The sequence below is a fragment of the Papilio machaon genome, chromosome 2, assembly GCF_912999745.1.
Source record: "Papilio machaon chromosome 2, ilPapMach1.1, whole genome shotgun sequence".
NCBI classification, from domain to species: domain Eukaryota; kingdom Metazoa; phylum Arthropoda; class Insecta; order Lepidoptera; family Papilionidae; genus Papilio; species Papilio machaon.
Genome location: NC_059987.1, coordinates 6,760,702 through 6,779,438, shown reverse-complemented (window position 1 = coordinate 6,779,438; position 18,737 = coordinate 6,760,702). Strand labels below are relative to the sequence as shown.

At 35.1% G+C, this 18,737-nt stretch overlaps 1 protein-coding gene across 10 annotated transcripts in view; it reads right to left on the bottom strand.

The window, feature by feature from the left end:
- The window catches only part of LOC106714417 (low-density lipoprotein receptor), a 150,933-nt gene that overhangs the window by 976 nt on the left and 131,220 nt on the right, over window positions 1-18,737 (bottom strand). For 3 of the 10 annotated variants that reach the window (XM_045682408.1, XM_045682455.1, XM_014507462.2), the window contains exons 4-15: window positions 16,546-16,668; window positions 14,386-14,612; window positions 13,251-13,518; window positions 12,820-13,071; window positions 12,247-12,547; window positions 11,679-11,897; window positions 9,927-10,071; window positions 9,497-9,706; window positions 8,628-8,826; window positions 4,492-4,575; window positions 2,012-2,127; window positions 273-431 (exon numbers count right to left, since the gene is read on the bottom strand). In XM_045682408.1, coding sequence (XP_045538364.1) covers window positions 273-431; window positions 2,012-2,127; window positions 4,492-4,575; window positions 8,628-8,826; window positions 9,497-9,706; window positions 9,927-10,071; window positions 11,679-11,897; window positions 12,247-12,547; window positions 12,820-13,071; window positions 13,251-13,518; window positions 14,386-14,612; window positions 16,546-16,668 — 2,303 coding nt within the window. Of the gene's footprint in view, window positions 1-145; window positions 432-2,011; window positions 2,128-3,827; window positions 4,095-4,491; window positions 4,576-8,627; window positions 8,827-9,496; window positions 9,707-9,926; window positions 10,072-11,678; window positions 11,898-12,246; window positions 12,548-12,819; window positions 13,072-13,250; window positions 13,519-14,385; window positions 14,613-16,545; window positions 16,669-17,012; window positions 17,136-18,737 lie in introns of those variants that run through there. The other 7 variants (XM_045682412.1, XM_014507463.2, XM_045682431.1 and 4 more) reach the window with 5 other exon arrangements.

The following is an 18,737-nucleotide window of genomic DNA, read 5'->3' as shown; positions in this document are numbered from 1 at the left end:
CAAATATAACTCTAAATGCATCCAATTTAAAATGTCTTAGGCAGACCTTAAATGTGGTTATCCTATAGATTTTATATACAATACATCCTGGGATTTGTTTTGTATGAATTAAAATTGATATACTATTTTAGAGATAAAAATTTAAGAAAATTAATTTAGGGTTGATTTAAAATATTATGTCCTTAACATTGTTAGAAACTGTTAGATTAGTTGACTTATCTGAGGCTGTTTTGTATGTTTAGTGTACATTCCATAGCGGTGAGTGCCCTTACCTCTTCGCCCACAGTACTGGGGTAAAGCTTGCTTCCCGGAGCATAGCCATTCTGCTCGAGAGCGAATTGGTTCTCTGTTGTCTTCCTGTACACTGGGTTGTCGAAGTTCATAGATGTGACGTTACGATGCATGTAGTGACGGTACATTACAACGATGATCTGGAAAAAAATATTATTTAAAAAATAATGTTTTTATAGTAGTTTAGTTATTTTATTTTGGGAGGTTTTGAATATGCCAACATAGCATTATATATTATTGAATGCTATGATACTCATTGCTATAACCAAGATGGTTATACCTTACCTATATGATTAAACGAAATAAATTCTGAAGTAAGTCAACGATTCTTTGAATTAGTGATACAAATACTTACAAATGTTTATTATAACAGCCAAAAGTGAAATTTAAAATTATCACGTGTTTAAAAATACATTAATGATTCTTAAAAATATTTTTGTCTTCCTTCATTATCTAAAGTTTATAAAATCAAATTTGTTCATATGAATTTGTTATGACATTGTAAAGTTAACACGAATCAATTTTTTAAACCTACTAAATACGTCAAGGAAACTTGTAAAAATCTTATTGTTAATTTTTTTTTATTATTAAAGCTAAAAACACAACTTTTATTATATTTGTAGGATTCAAATACATTCAATTATGAATATGTTATTTAAATCTACAATATAAACAAATATTTACGATTAAGTCTGTGTAATTTAACGCTATCTAAAGCGGTAAGTCTCATTCCTAATCCGCAATTGCCTTGATGATGAAATGCGAAAATTGAAATCAATTAATGTCCAATTAAGATAATTGAAGCAATTGATTCATTACTTATCAGTGTCAAAAACAGAGAGGCGTTTTAATCATCAATGACATATTGTTAAAGATACGAAGATATACTAATTAATCATAATATATAATTACGTAGGTTCATGGTAATTTTTCCCAAAATCTTTCCGTAGCAAACAAAAGGGCTCATTAATTTCAACAAGTTGACCTCGTATATACAGGACTTCTGATGTCAGTCTGTCAGCCTCAATCAAGCTTGGTTGGAACAAGGACGAGTCGAAAGCGAGTGCAATCAGATATGCGTGTACTGAATATTTTAAAGTGACGTCATACTATTTGTTTGTTCAGTTTTTTTTTAAATGTAGTACTATTATATAAAACATCACTTTCGTACACCTGAGTAAATTATAGGTGCAAATTATGTATTGTATTGGCAATCGTTTATTCTATTTCCCTGTATAAGAAAACCCACAATTAAAATAGGTTATGAAATCCACGAGGACAGATGATAAAGACCGTAAGAAGAACGTTAACAAAAAATCAATTAGAAATTCCATTTTTCTACATTTTAATTCATTTAAAATAGAAGATAATTTTTTCTACCATTCGAGACATCGATTATTAACCTGAATTATGACTAACAATTTCTCGGATGGCAACAGTAAATGTCACGGGTTAAATAGAACGATGCTATTTTAGCATACCTATAAATAACTGCTGTCACCTAGTAGTCGAAACATGACAACAATCTTTATCTTTTTCCACTCTAGTTATTTCAAACACATAACACTTTTAGTATGGCGCTTTAGTTACAACATTCGAATACTTCTAGTGGATTATTCTTCTATTAAAGGAATGCAATGAACTTGCGCTAGGCCACATTTCAACTCTCTTAAAAGTGGCACCACGTCGTAATTGTAAATTAGATAAATTAATAACTTACCAATGCAGCAAGTACAACAACTCCTGTTATCACTGCTATCACGATGCCAGCAACGACGCCCGCGTCGCGCCCGCTCGATGAGATTCCCGTATTGGTCTTTGGAGTTTCAGGTACAGCTGTTAAAATTAAATTAAAATTATTATTAATACATACTGCAAAATGGATACAAAAATTTACATCAATTTGCATATAATTGTACCAATTTTTTTTTTACATTACAAAGTGACAATAATTGATACGCCAAGCCATAGCACTGCTGTGTTATACACAATACTCTTATACACGGTATTGAAACTAATCGTTGAAGCATTTGACTTCCCCTTTCTATAATTAATACGAAAGTTATAACACTTTTTGCAAGCTAATGCTTGGGGCAAAGAATATTTTGAATATTACGTGAATGTGTTATAATCTTACATATTTTTTATTTTCACGTAATATTAGAAAACATATTATGTTGCTTTTAGTGAAATTGTTAGACAAACACTACACAAAACCAACACCATGAATTACAAAATGATTAACACACGTGTTATTAAGGTATAGAAATAAAGACAAAGGCAAGATTATCTTTTAATAATACCCTCAAATTACAAACATGTTATATTTTGTATATGTACACATTGGGAAAATACAATAGTAGGACTTTGTTTCTATTATTTATTAAGATGTCGATAAAATATGTAGAACCCGTGCATATTTTATTTCACCGCGACTTGTCAGAAAAGATGCTAATGTGGTTACCGCGGCATCAATGCGGTGTCTTGATGCCAAGCAAAGTGCTATTGTTACATTCAATCACACAAATTACCTCAGTAGGCTACAACAGTAGGCTATCAAAACCTAATACTTAAAGAGTATATAATTTACTAAGTAGAAATACTACTACGATTTAATTTTGGAAAAATTACATTCGTTTTTTTTCGTTTGAATTAATATTTTTTATTAGTTTTGATAGAATGCAGATTGCCTTGACGATCGCCAACCTTCGTAAGATGGCACTTTAAGAAGATTGATTTGGATGCACTAAGGTTTTTGAATTTTATTACGATTGGTCAAAATGATTCGATTTATTGCTATAGGTGCGTGTCTAAAGTAAAGATATTTAAGAGGGTAGATAGTTTTTAAATTACTAATTTTATTGTATCTTTTGGAAAAGTACGATTAGGTATATTTCAAGGAAAAAAATACAGTTTTAGATGTGAAGAATATCTGGAAGAAGCGGATTCGAAAAGATGGATGTATGAATTAAGTATACAACTTGTGGTTATACTAAGATGACGGTTAATAGAAAGACATTGAGGAAGAAAGGTGTTTTGGCCACTAAAATGTTTAAAGTTAGATTTTTGGAATATGTCAATGAGTATATAAATGTTATATTTTTAGACGAATGAATACAATCGTATATCCAGGAACACGACAACAATTGTATGAATAAAGCTCCCAAAGCGTAAAGATCGCATCAAACTGATGTCAGATAATGACTAATACATTTTTCGCGGCTCTGATTTTAAATTTATTTTAAAAGCCCATTACGTTAGTAACAAAAATTTCGAAACATTAACTTTTAGCAAGTTAGTAATTTTACTTACAACAGTATTAATGCATGCAGTTCTCAATGAATCTGTATGTCTTCTATTTTTAAATAATAAAAAATTATAATAATTGTTATGTATACTTTACCCTTAATATTATTAACTATCAGATCTGGCAAGTATTGCCTCAGTCTTTCCAAATTGTAATGAAATTCTTTAATGGGCTCCTCGGTTGCATCTGGTATCCTCTCCAGAGCGACCCCCTTTAAGTAAAGGTCTATTAATGGTTGATTTTTACTTTTTAATTCCTTCTTATCGGTCTCCCAATACGCCTTCATTGGCTCTGAATTGGCGTTAGTGGTGGGCGTAGGTTCCTCCGCGTCCGGCTCCTCCGTGGAGTCTATTACTTCTCCAATGGCACGTCCCAACTTCAAGAGAAGGCCTAACCCTTCTCTTTGTAAATTCACCATATGTGATAGACGTAACGTTTAATGGTCCCCTTTCAAAAGCGTAAGTCATCAATTTGTTAACTAGGAACTTGGCATGCCCTGCAAATCAATCAACGTTTCCCGAATTGAAGACACACAGATATTGAAAGCACATTCACATCGATCATGTTAGTAGTTGGTGACAGATGAGGTTATATCCATTAATGCCGGTTACCCAAGTTTTATTGTGGAAGAATGTCGATGCATGATGCCATGATCTTATCATTATTAAATTATTGAAGTATATCAACCCATTCCGTGAAGCACCCACGTTCAAAATTGTGGTGACATTTTATTTATTTCTCAATACCTTACTTTGAAAAATATAAAAAAACTTTCACTTATCAAAAAAAAATCACGGTCACCGCAAAATTGAAACGATTCCAAATTATTCTTAATAACTTTGGATATAGGAAAAGTTTAACTGAAACGTGGATAAAGTATATTGAATACTCACTGGTTACAGGTTTTTCGTGAACAACTATTGGTTCATTTGAAACATTTCTCGGTTTATGCACCTCCACATCTGGTTTTATTGCATCTGTAGATTTTATTATAAAACGACTTTTAAAATTGTCCTTGATCTTCGGTGTTGTTTACAAATATTAAGGTAAAACGATCACAGGAATTTATCAAACTAAGTTTATACACGTCTGTATCGGACCACGAAACAAAACTAAATGACTGAAACACCACAATCCCGCACCGAGCGCTATTCGCCAATGACGTCCCCATCTCTCCGACTCCGACCGACTATTCCCCGGCTGTCATTTTAACCGTGCGCGATACGGCACCCACTTTGTTGTCTGATGCGTTTACGCAACATTTAAATATGGTGTATAAGAAATATACCAATTTTTTACGTTAAATTAATAATTATTCACATAAAAGATTACATTATGATTCTATTTATTTTTGAAATATTTACATGTCTTGCTTCCATACTAAAATGACTTTTTATTAGTTTTTTTTTTTTCTCGTTAGTACTTAAAAAATCTTATATATATTCAATGATACTTTTACTACTTACCATCATTATATTATAGTTATTGAGTGACGTATAAAATAATTGTATCGAAGACTTGCAAGCGAGGTCACACCTACTCGACGCCGAGAGCGGCGAGCCGGATCGCGCGCTTATTGACTAACGAAAGGTGGCGTGATGTGACGTCACGTCACCTTACAGTCTACAACTGCACGTTATTGGTCGACAGCAATGTGGGTAAAATTGTTCTTTTTGTAACTTCTGGGTATGTTGTGGAATCCTAACCATGTAACGATTCCCTGATATGAGACGAACAAATCGATACATGAGACCGAATGAAAGATACGTCCAACATTATATCAGTTCTTATATAATAGGCGACTATTATAAAATTCTTCGTGTTTATAGTAAGTCCTTGTGTATAAATTTATTTGTAAATATAAACGAATGACCGAGGCATGTCTGAGGTCTGTCTCGACGATAAACACAAGATTTAATATAAACGTAATATTGATATATGGTATGTAAGTACACAATGCGCGCGTTATCTGCAGTACTACTCAATTACTATATCAGCATTTAACATTCGACGAACATGCGATACGATGTAGGTACCCATATGTGCTGTAATCGTAATATATAAACAATGACTAATGATTCCTAGACATATCGTTTATAGCTGAGCCGACAAATAAGTCGTCCAATCAAACAGGTATGTTTTGTAGATGTGTTCACACTAGATTTACTTGTGACGAAGTAAACATCGTACGATGTGATGTCATAGGCTGACGTGTTCCTCACGCAATCGACTAATCAGCCAGTGGTATTTTTACGGACACACGCGACCTTGTTTGATGTAATGGAACAAAACTTGTGAAATATGAAAAAAAGTAAAAAAAAAATATTCAAATTAAAGGTTAGGGAGATTTCTAATTCCATCAAATCGTAGTCTATAGACTATTGTTATGTTATGACATTACAGCCTGAGTACACTCTCGTCTTTTAGATCTCCTAATATTGCGTTTTCAATAACTGATATTCCTAAGACATAAGATTCATTTATAAAGGTAATACACGCCATAGATTGTTGTTAAAAAGTTGTTTCAGTTGTTAATAAATAATAAATCATATCAACCTTATAATATCGTAAGCTAATTAGAAAATGGCTACACTGTTGTATTAGTCCGGCGTCTTCACTGACGGTCGGCAGTTAAAACACTCAGTCTACCTGGGATGTAAAAAGTGGTTAATAATAAACTTCAGGTAATACGTCGATGTCATTACGTGGAAGTAGAAGGTCGATGGACCCCCCAAGGCAAGCAAGCTCACTGCAATGGTGGTTTAACATGCATTCTTATATGCCAAATTTGAAATTACAGACTGATAGAATAGTTTATAAATTAACGTTAAATATAACTTTTTCATTTTTCGAATACAATTAAAATATAAAACAAAAACAAATATCTCAATACTGATGCTTGCTAATACAAATTGAAAAGATTACAGTACCCACGTCATATCGGACTTATATTATTCTAAGTTCAAAGGTGTTATGGTTACGACTATTGTAATTAGCATACGACAAGTTGATGCTTTTTTCCGTTCGTAATAGTATACTCGTAGTTTGCCGCAAAAACAATTAACGTTATTAATGGTAGCTTAACGATTATGAACTTGAACTGTGACTACACGATCAAGGCATCGAATCCCGAGTATCTAAAAATATTCTGATTTTGGGCACCAGAATAAACTAAAAATAAATATGTCCCTCACTCTATTTCCCTTAGATAGTAAAGAAAAGAAATTTATTTTATATTGAACGGGTTTGAAGTTTAAATGCTGCAACATGGTATAGTGGAAGAATATTCGAGAAAGAGGAGTTAGAATCTTGTTTCTATGGCTAATTTTAACGGACAGGAACTCTCCCCGTCTAAGATTCCCACAAATAATGTAACAAGGGGCTTCTAAAATATTAATTTGGACAATCTCAAATATTTTCCAACAAAAAGCAACTTTTCTTAAAGGGCCAAGTTTGACTAAATCATTCCACAAATGTTCAACGAAATTACTAGAATTTTTGAGACAAATATCTTGTCTGTTCGTTTTGTTCCAATATGCATATATGCGTAAATACTCGAAAATTGAACCGTACACCAAAATATTAAGTTACATTAGCTAATCACTTTGTGTTTTATCATGACTAATAAGTAGGTAGTTTTAATCGCAAAGGAATGCGAGCGGTACTTTTGTGAACGTAATGTTGAATCTGTCTCGTCGCTAAGTACCATCGCCCTACGACGCTGACAATTAATGTCTTTTTTATTGACCCCTCTCAATTGTGAACCTATTAGTAGCAAAATGTTCTCTGAATGTACCTACTTATTGATGCGTTTGATTATATCATGCGTTTATCGAGAGCACATATTTGAAATTATTTCACTTAGATAATGTAACCATTGTTTACATTAATTACGTTGGGTTTCTGAGACCAAAATCTCCGTTTAAAACATTTTGTTATCTCTGTTTTGTTAACATATGACGGGGATAAAAAAACCCACTGTTAGCCGTTAATCTTACTTATATTATAAACTAGCTTTTACCCGCGACTCCGTCCGCGCGGAATAAAAATAGAAAACGGGGTAAAAATTATCCTATGTCCGTCTCCTAGTTCTAAGCTATCGAGATAAATCGATTCAGCCGTTCTTGACTTATAAATAGTGTAACTGACACGACTTTCTTTTATATATATAGATATATGCGAAAGTTTAGATAGATGGATGGATGGATGGATGTTTGAAGGTATCTCCCCAACGGCTCGACGGATCTTCATGAAATTTGGCTCAGATGTTGAACATAGTCTGGAATAACCCGTAAACTACCTATTATGTTTTTTTTTAAATTTCGCGCGGACTCAGTTGCGGGCGACAGCTAGTGTACTATAAATGTGCTACCGCTCAAAGTGTTAAGCGATTATGGTTTATGATTGGGTTTACGTATGAATTTTCCTCTCTCGAGATTCTTTTAAAACTGCCTAAAATATAAGGAGTAAAAATCTCTATGTAGATTGTTGTGAAATGTTTGAGCGAGTTCGATATTTACGAAGAGTTAAAAATAGATCTTGTAATGAGAACGTTCAAGCGGTTATTTCTAATGCCTAATTATTTGTGTAACATAACTATTGTTATGGAAGCTTGTTACGCCCGGGTGGTCTGCTGATCTACCGAGTGTTCATTTGGCACTAGAAATTATTAAATTAAGTAAGTCCATTCCTATCTACAGCTTTAAAGATACTTTCAAAAGAATATTATTGAAAAGATACCACGATTTGAATATCAAATCACACTTTAGACATTCAAAACCAGTGTTAGCCGTGTAAAAAAAATTACAGCGTGCCTTAGGTTCACCGAAAACATTAAGTACGCACTGGAAATAAAACAACAGAAATGTCCAATATAATCCTAAATTAATTCCGCCGAAGTCACTAAAAGCATTTGATGTCAAATGATTCTGCAGTTAGTCTTGCTGATTGGCGACGGTTACTTAACTCAGGGCGACCCGTTCTCCATCTTACGTCTATGTATAAAAAAGCAAATGCAATGTTAACTTACTGTCCTCGACGCACATCTGGTTGTCGGGCAGCAGACGCAGGCCGGTGGGGCAGGCGCAGGCGACGCGCGGCGCGGCGGGGCCGAGCTGCGGCGCGGGCAGACACAAGTGCGAGCAGTGCCCGTTCACCGCCGCGCAGTGGTTCACTCCGTCCGGCTGCCGGTACGGGTGATACACGTGGATCACCATCGGGTTCTGCAGCTAGGATAAGTTAACGCACCGAGTTAGTTAAGGACGAAGTACCTATTTTTTATGAAATAACCCATATTTTGTGCCTCTTTTAAGGGGTTCATCATCAGCTCACTATAAATACCTACCGAGGGCCTTGGAGCCTACCCTAAGTTAGGGGTGACTAGGCCATAGACAACCACGCCGGCAAGTGCGGGTTTAAGGGGTTACCGCTCCGCTGCAGCCTAAAGCCTAAGTTACAAAGGGCTATTAAACCGCAAATTAAAAGGAATTTACAAAGCTGACATCAGAGGTCTCGAATGGAGTATACTGTAGAAGAATACTGGTAGGTGTAAAAAGTGAGAGGGAACGTCTTTCGAAGAGTAAGCACTCCTAATCGCACATCGTATTTTGACATCATAGGCTTATCGGACTCAGGTATTCTCACTAACAGGATGACAGCTACAGTGCGGGCTGAGTCACAACTGTAATCAGGATCAAATGACATTCCTACTAAATGGTTGAAATGGGTCATACGAGATGCAATACAAAACGATGACACTTAACAATTTGTTGTAATAAATGCTATGATGCTTTAAAAAATAATACAAAAAGCAAACATTGCATTGTACAGTGTAAACATTGTGAGCTATTTTAGTCGACTTCAGTAAGACTTGTGAAAATGTCTGAAGAAGATATTTACCGTGTGTGTTGAGGTGATTGCTTCGACGTTTTTCCCATTGAACTTGTTTGCGCGGAAGACTGCGGTCTTGTCCCAGTCTGTCCAGTACACCCAGTCCTCAAACGTGGTGATAGAGAAGGGGTGACGTAGCACATCAGTCGAGTACAGGATCAGGCGCCGCGCGGTGCCGTCGTAGTTACAAGACGATATCGTGCTCATTTTAGCATCCACCTAGGAAAGTAATGTGTTATATTTTCTTCATAAATATATAAATACAAAAATACATATATTTGTTTAATTATTTATCTATATTCTATATCATATTTTTCCATGCGGTATAAATTACTCTTATCCATTTTTTAATCTAATTGACTATAATACCTATATAATCAACATTTGACACAAATAAGAACACTTTATAGAATATTATTGGATAAGATTTAGTACGTACCCAATAGACCCGCTTCCTGACGAGATCCAGTGTTAGACCGTTAGGCCATTTTACATCATAGGACACGATGGTCTGTCGATGTGAGCCGTCCATACCAGCACGTTCAATCTTCGGATTCTGACCCCAGTCCGTCCAGTACATCCATCTGTTAAGTAAATAAATATTATGCCAATAATTACTAATTATATTCTAACAAGTATGCGATAAAAAAATCATGCCTAGGTGTAGTAAAATGAGACCTTCCGTTGTTCGTGTATCACTAATGGCATTTAATTATAAAATACTAGCTTTTGCCCGCGACTCCGTCCGCGCGGTAAAAAAAATAGAAAACGGGGTAAAAATTATCCTATGTCCGTTTTGGTTTTAAGCTACCTGCCCACCAATTTTCAGCTAAATCAGTTCGACCGATCTTGAGTTATAAATAGTGTAACTAACACGACTTTCTTTTATATATATAGATACCAAAATTAATTTATAATTATAGTTTAAGATAAAAAAAGAAATATTAAGACTAGGACAGACGAGTTGAACTTCTAAATAGATTTTATTTATTACTTGTGTCAAAGTAGTTTTAAAAATATTGCGTCTAACAGTAAAGTATAGACAGGAATCAAAACGTAGTTGTCGTTTTTTCCGGTAAATGATTATAAGTGTACAATACGGAAAAACAAAAATTCAAGGTTACAAAAAATATAAACAATGATAATGGATTCATTAATGTTTTCATGAACATGCGTAAACGACGACCTTTTACATCGATCAGTTTTTATCTCAACTGCGCATTTTAACTGTACGTCACACTCAAAAGATGGCAGTAAGCAAAAACATTATTTCCATATTTAAAACGTGGTCTATACTCTATACGGTTTAAAATATATATTGTTCACATTAACTGGTAATGGAAAATGATAATTTTTTTAGTTACACGTTACTCAGTTATTGCTTCAAGGTGGCTGTTTTTTTGGCAATGTAAATACTACCTTCATACCAAAATCGTTCATCATTGATGAAACAAAAGATACAAAAATAAAGATCATTGTGACTTTTTATAGTGGAAGATGACAAGCGAGCACTAATAAATGATCGCTGCCAAAGGTATCGGCAACTAATGCAATGTAGATCCTATAAAACCGTGTACAGAGGTAGGGATAAAGAAATCCTGCTAAGGGTTTTTTTCCAACAGAGCTACTTCTATAGAAAAAAAAAACTATGTTAACCAAACATAGTAAAGTGGAATGAGTTCCAAACAACACTGTACTATGAACAAACTTTTCTTATTAACACAATCAACAGCGTGTCACGCACAAAATAACACTTGTTTGCGAGTAGGGTTGACAAATTTGTATTAACGAAGACCCGAAGAAAAAAAATTACAACCAATGTTTCCCTCGGTCCTTAGAAGACATCAAAAAACAAACCTATTTAAAATCACCCACTCTGACCTGAAGACAGCGATAACAAACCGTAGCCCAAATATGTACTGTGAAAGCCCGGAAATTTTCCGATTAGTTGGTAGCCCTGGACAAAGGACTCACGAATAAACGAATACGAAGCGTGTGCGTAGAACTTTATTAATCCAGTTTCTTTTATGCGATTATGTCGGCACTGTTTGTGATATTATATTGCAAGAAAAGTGGATGTATAGGTATAAGACTAGCAAATAATTCTATTAGAGTTTAGACAAACAGTTCGTGGGTATTTCGTTAATATGGTGAAACATAAACTTACATTTACAGTCAACAAAAGTCTTACCCATCCAGCGGATTTAGTGCAATCGCCCTCGGTTCTTCAAGACTGTCCCTGATGAGTATCTTCCTCATGTTGCCCTGCAGGTCTGAGAGCTCGATGTGGTTCTTGCCTGTGTCCGTCCAGTACAGGTGGTTATAGATCCAGTCCACAGCTAGCCCGTCTGATGTTATTAACTGATCGCCGATCACCACTGTGCGAAGACTACCCTCGTCGATTGGCGCTCTTCGGAAAACAATAACATTGCTCAAGTTTTGGTTCAATTGCCTAATATGGATAGAATTAGAGATTGGAATCTCTTCGTCTTAAATAAAGTAGCTCTAAAACGATATTTTCATTGCATAGCTATGACTACAATTGTACATTCGTATACTAATCTTAAATTTTCAGTAAAGAGAGTACTTCAGTCTGAGTGGCTGTAATCATGCAATATTAATGATTGTCCTCGTCCTTACGAGGAGAGAAGAAGATGTCCTAAAATGTATCTACTTCACTACTGTGGGATGTCTTTGCATTGTGTAATTCCTATCTCTGTGAATAAGGGTCCTAAATTCAATAAACATAAATAGCTTACTTATAAATCTTTTCATCGGTGACATCGCTCCAGAATATCATTCCAGTACGGAAGACGTAATCCAAGGCTGTCGCTGACTTGGTGTCGTTGACAATGGCGACCATCTCGTGGTGGTCGAGGCTAATCTTGCGGATGTCGAAGCGGCGCGCGAACAGCAGCGAGGGGTGGCCCTCGGTGGCCTTGCAGCGCGTGCGGTCGCGCGGGTCTCGTGCATAGCCCGAGTAGCATTCGCACTTGAAGGTTCCCTTCTCGTTGCTGCACACCTGAGAGCAGGAGCCCGGATCCAAGCATTCGTCGATGTCTGTAAGTATAAATGTAGTTGTTAGACTTTGCATTTGAAAATACTTGTAAACGCAATTACTGATTAGCATCCTAACACTTACTGGTATATTTGGAGTCCCAGAAAAATAATGATACCTTTTTTGTGGTAAAAGAAATAAATGTTATACCTATACCTAAGCCAATACAGATAAAATTTGTTGCGAATTATTTTTAAAAATTCATGGTTTGTCTGGCATAAATTCTGTGATAATCATAAGTAAGACATGAAAGAAAAAGTAAAAAGAAATTCACCTTCACATGTGCGATTGTCGACCAGCTTGTAACCCTTATCACAGTCGCAGTAGTATCCGACAGGAGTGTCGATACAACGCTGCGTACAGCCGCCGTTGTTGGTCGCGCACTCGTTGGCACCGCAGCGGTCCCGTGGCTCGTCCTCGAAGTTGGGACAGTCAGGCTTTTTGTCGCACACCTTTGACAACGGTATGCACATACCGCCGCCACAATCAAACTCCGTTTTACTGTCGCAGATCGGTTTTGGTCGCGCTGAAAATACAAGGAACTCTTTTATATAAAACAAATCATTGTGTATTTTCCATCCTAACATTGCCACCAAAGCCTATATCTAAGATACTTACCTAAAAATAAAGAAAAGAGATATCAAATGGTAATTGTCCTTTTTTCCATTACTCATTTAAATCTACATAAAACAAAATGTAACTTACTGCAATTCAGTTCATCGCTACCATCAGGGCAGTCTTTCTCTCCATTGCAGTAGAGGGCGCCGGGTATGCAGCTGTGGTCTTTACATTGGAACTGATCGATGCGGCAAGTGACATTTCCTCTGCAGATCTCTGGAGCCTCATCCCCACCGTCAGGGCAATCGCGGTCTCCGTCACACACCCACGTCTTGTGCACGCATGTCACGCGATCATGGCACTGGAACTCCGTGGACACGCATGGGGAAATCACCTTTGGTGATGTTGGACAACCCTGGAAAATGTAAAAAATTTGCTTAATACCCATAGAAAATATCATAAATGTGTTTATTATTTTTGTATTGTTCATAATATTTCCTATTACACTTGCTTGATGTAATTACGTTTAATAGAATAGATGTATCGTTTATTATTAAACTTTGTGTTAATGTCAACTATATTGCAAAAAGTTAAAATTATAAAATTGCTTCATGTCCTGGAATGGATTTAAGTGATTAATTGATATGACGTACCTACAGTTGCACCGTACGAACATTAGCTATTCTACCTTAGTTACTCATGTGTTATTGATGCGCGTTCTGTAATTGAATATGTTATGTACGTCATCGGTACACAGTTGTTGGTAAGTAAATAATACGCAATACATAATATGTGATCAGCTATGATGTAACAAACATTTACATTGATTGTTGTTGTAGCGAAGCTCCAAGGAAATTTACATAGAGCTTTAGTTTGATTAACACGATTATTGAACGTGTACTTTAATCCATGCATTAATACAATAATTAAATATAATAATAAAATGTTACCTTAATATTAATTAATTGAAACGTAAAAATATATTGTTAATTCACACGGTACACCTTTTGAAATATGTCTTTGTTCATATTTTACGGCACAAACGAGTGATTCTGTAGTATTCCTACGTAATAAGTTTGATGCTTTAAGTTGTAAGCGACAGGGAGATATAATTAAACCTGGGTGACTGAGAACTTCATAAGCAAAAACCTCTTTAGGTCTGAACAAAAACCTCTAAAAGAAAGAATGGTCGTCCCCAGATGTTGTACATGAACATCTAAGGGGGCTGTAAGCACATCTGCATTTTATGATGAGATATATTATTTATAATAATGTGACTTACCGCCTCATCACTGCCGTCGGGGCAATCGATATCTCTATCACAGCGCCACCTGGCGGAGATGCAATGACCGTCTGCGCAGGAGAAGTGTGCGTGTGGCTGACAGGTGGGCGCTGGGCACTTGGCTTCATCGCTGCCGTCACTGCAGTCATCGTCGCCGTCGCAAACCCACCTCTGCTGGATGCACTTGCCGTTCCCACACGTAAACTCGTCCGCGCGACATGTCTCATCTAATTAGTTAATGCAATCATCAAACTATATTGTAATATAAACTTTATTGCGGATCTCTTGTATGAGGTACAGCGTGCATGCCACGTCCGCTTTCTTCCGCAGACTCGGAACCAAGAGCCGCCATAAAGATGGAATCTTAAAATACTAGACAATGCCCAGCTCGTTTCTTATTACCATTAGTCAGAGTAGACAGAGTTACTTAATGTTTATATAATATAAAGCTCTTTGTTCCTAATCGAATTCGTCTAGTGCTATGTTGAATTTGCCATTTCAAATCTTAATATCATCGCCTCGTTGCCCCTTAAGTTTTTAAAATACAGTTATTAATATTAATGTTTATGCATAATTCAGTAGGAATGTATTTGAAACTAATTACAAATGTATTTTAATAAATGAAACCATAACAAACCTTTTATAACAAATTGATATCTGTTGTTTAAAACAATTCATTTTCCAAGTATTGAATCTAGAACGATCTCTCTCTAACAAAAAACGACGTAGAAACCTTCTAACAATATGTACACCACTTTAAAATTTAAACGACAAGAGACACAGTTCCCCGAGAGGATTTCGTTTCCAGACGTTATCGTATGCAATATATGTAGAACAGTACATGCTGAGTTTTATGATACAAAGTAATGTATTGACTTGCTTACTGATGTATGTAGAATTTATTCTTTATTGTTGTGTTTTATAAAAGAATGAAAGTAATAAAGATTAGGTACTAATATTATTAACGTTTAAACAAAACAGTTCCTAAAATATAGTATTTAAGTTTTACAAGTAAACGAAAAAGATAAACGTTAAACTTCAACTTAAAGGAATTTTCAGTGGTCTCTTAATAATAAAAGTTAATACTTTAAAACTAATTAATAAAAAGCTTTATTAATTTACCAGATAACTCCAAGATGCTTAAATAAAATAAGAGAAATACAAAAAAAACTAACTCTCGCCAGTGTCTCGTGTCTGGCGAGAGTATTTCTGTTTAATTAAATTCCTTCTCAGAACTAGCAAACGCATTAACTAGTTATCACTGTCTTGAGGTAATTACTGTTTTCATTTGTAAAATCAATACAATATAATGACCTAAACTCAAAAAAAAATACAAAAGAAAAATATTTATAATATCCCTTTTCCATCGGATACTTAAAAATAAGTGAAAAGCAAAAGTTTTTTGCAAAACTTATACTAAGTATCGTTAGGAACTGTTAAACTACAAGTAAGTACAAAACTACTTTTAACTAGCATTCAATACGTGCTAAAGTAAGAATGTTACTTTTGTGTCAAAGATTTGATAAATGGGAAATGACAGTATCCGACCTTTTTACGGTAAGAAAACTTACAGATGTAAAGGCATGCATGGAATATCTTTTAAGGTTAAGGCGTTATAGGGCAAGATGATGAAGGTTATGAAAATAAGAAATTTATCGATAGATGGACCGAATATTTGTATAGAATTGCGGAATATCAATTCATTTCCTCGATTGATTGATGGTGATTCAGTGGTTAGTTCAGTTATACATTAATTTGGTAAACTGAAAACTGGGAATCAAGGTGCTGTGAAATATTATCTGTTATCTCATTATTACTAGACTAGACTAAACACTAACAATGTATTTGTGGAGAAGATTTGTGCTTCTTGCCGTTTCAATATTGTGTGTGTACATACAACTTGGTTTCAATTAGGAATTTGTGCCCTAAGCTTATTGCAAACAAAATGAAATTGAAAGGCAGACATGATTTTATGACATTCACTTTGAAAATTTGGCGCAATGGAAATTCCCACACTGAAAGAAGTAACATAGCAAATTGTAAAATAGAATAATTAACGAATTATTGAAATAGGACAGACATGATTTTTTAAATAGCTATGAAACTTCTTTCGTAATATAATAATGTTTTATCTGGCAATGAATAAAGTAAAACCCTTACTGCATGCTTTCTCGTCGGACCCATCTGAGCAGTCTGGGTTGTCGTCACACATCCAGGTGAGCGGCACGCATTCTCCGTGCTTCCCTCGGCACGTGAACTCTTCCGGGCCGCATGCCTCCACTTCTGTCAACCCAAGTCATGCTCATGCTAAGTCGAATGCAAATGAAAACGATAAAAGATACCGAAAAACGTTCGTTACCAAACCGTATCTTAACGCTCATGATTTATTTTGCCGATGTATTTTTATCTAAATTTCCCATGACATGCGCTCGCGAATCATATTTAAAGCTGCCTTGTTCAAGTTGTCATGATAGTTGCCAACCGTTTAATGATGGCACCAAAAGACGAAGACCGAATGACGTACAACGTTGGAAGGCTGAAATGATTTTTCTTGCTGTCCTTTCCTGTAACATGCTGCTCGTAATCATGCTCGTAGTCTTCATGCGTGTTTCGAGCTGGAGCCTTACCACAGTGGTGCTCATCTGAGCCGTCGGGGCAATCAGGCGCATCGTCGCAATGCCACGCGGCCGGTATGCACTGGCCGCTTGCGCACACAAACTTGTGTTCCGGACAGTTGCTGCTCTGTGCCGCTGTTTGTCAAACTTTTTATTGATTTCTTTCATACATTAAAGGCTCTAGCAGATTTTATTTTAATAAAGCTTGCTGCTATTATAAAAAGGGTAATTAAAATGAATACAGGGACGTATTTTTTGTAGGAAATACATCAATGCATACATAAATAAATACATCAATCATACATATATAAATCTTTAATCGAATCTTAAATTAAAACATACAAAATTTAAACAAATTTTCAATTTAAAAGAAAAAAATACAACCATACCCAAACATGTACAGTCAGCTTCATAAATATAGTGGCAGTCAAGATATCCAAATATATAGGAACACCTAAAGTGATCAATTATATAAGTACAACCAAAGTCATCAAATTAATTGAAGCATCCACTCTGCTCAAAAACACCGGAGCGTTCACATCGTCATATATATGAGTACATTCAAAATGCTCATAATTATAGTAACAGACATAGCGTCAATAGTAACGAAGCATCGAAAGTATGCAAAAATATCGTAACATTTGACAAAATTGAACTCTATCCTCTATTTGCTTAAGATACACTTTGAAATATACTACTTCTGTTAAATTCATTTGACGCTTTGTATCAACATAATAGGTTGTCCAATAAGTTCGTTCCGATTTTCAATAGGTATCTTAGAATAGACCCGAATATATTACAATTATTGAAAACATATGACATGTTTACATAACACATCAGCCATATTGTGACAAAAATGGTAGGACACGATTCGTTCTTTTCTATTAGTTTTACAAAAACTGATTGACTTAATTTTTTTCGAAATACATAAGACGTTTTGCTATAAAATCGAACAAATATAATTTAAAAGACGTATTCCAAAACTTAAGGGCCTTTAAAATTTCCATTAATAATGGGCACGAACTTATCGGACAACCCAACATTTTTCTTCTTATTATTATAACGTTTAAAATTTATAAATTGACGATACATGACAGATACCTAATCTACCTATCTATATATATAAAAGAAAGTCGTGTTAGTTACACTGTTTATAACTCAAGTTCGGTCGAACTGATTTAGCTGAAAATTGATGGGGAGGTAGCTTAGAACTAGGAGACGGACATAGGAACTTTTTATCTTGTGAGCATTTTTTTTATTCCGCGCGGACGAAGTCGCGGGTAAAAGCTAGTAAGTAATATCAAATTTTATTCTGTCACAATATGTGCTAGTTTCAATGTTTTACTATTTTCGCCGCAGTACGTAAGTTTAATGGTTCGAATCCCAGGCTTACAAGGTTTTTATTTTTCAATATTATCAATATATGTATAGAGCTTGATTTATTTTTAATGAAAAGGAAAAATCTAGTAATTTACTTAGAATATGTTTTTTACTTAACAAAAACAAATTTAAATTTTTATTTTTGGGGTATTAAATATTTAAATAAAATTAATAACGATTAGGTTCGGCCAATTTGTATCAAAATATTTTTCTCTTCCTGTTAGGTATCTTCAGTCCGGTTGCAGTAGAATTTTCCAAGCATAGATTTATTACACGTATTCGATGTCGCCACTGACAGTCCGCGCGGAATTTAATGACGAAACTTACAATAATAAACGTGAACAATAAAAAAACATG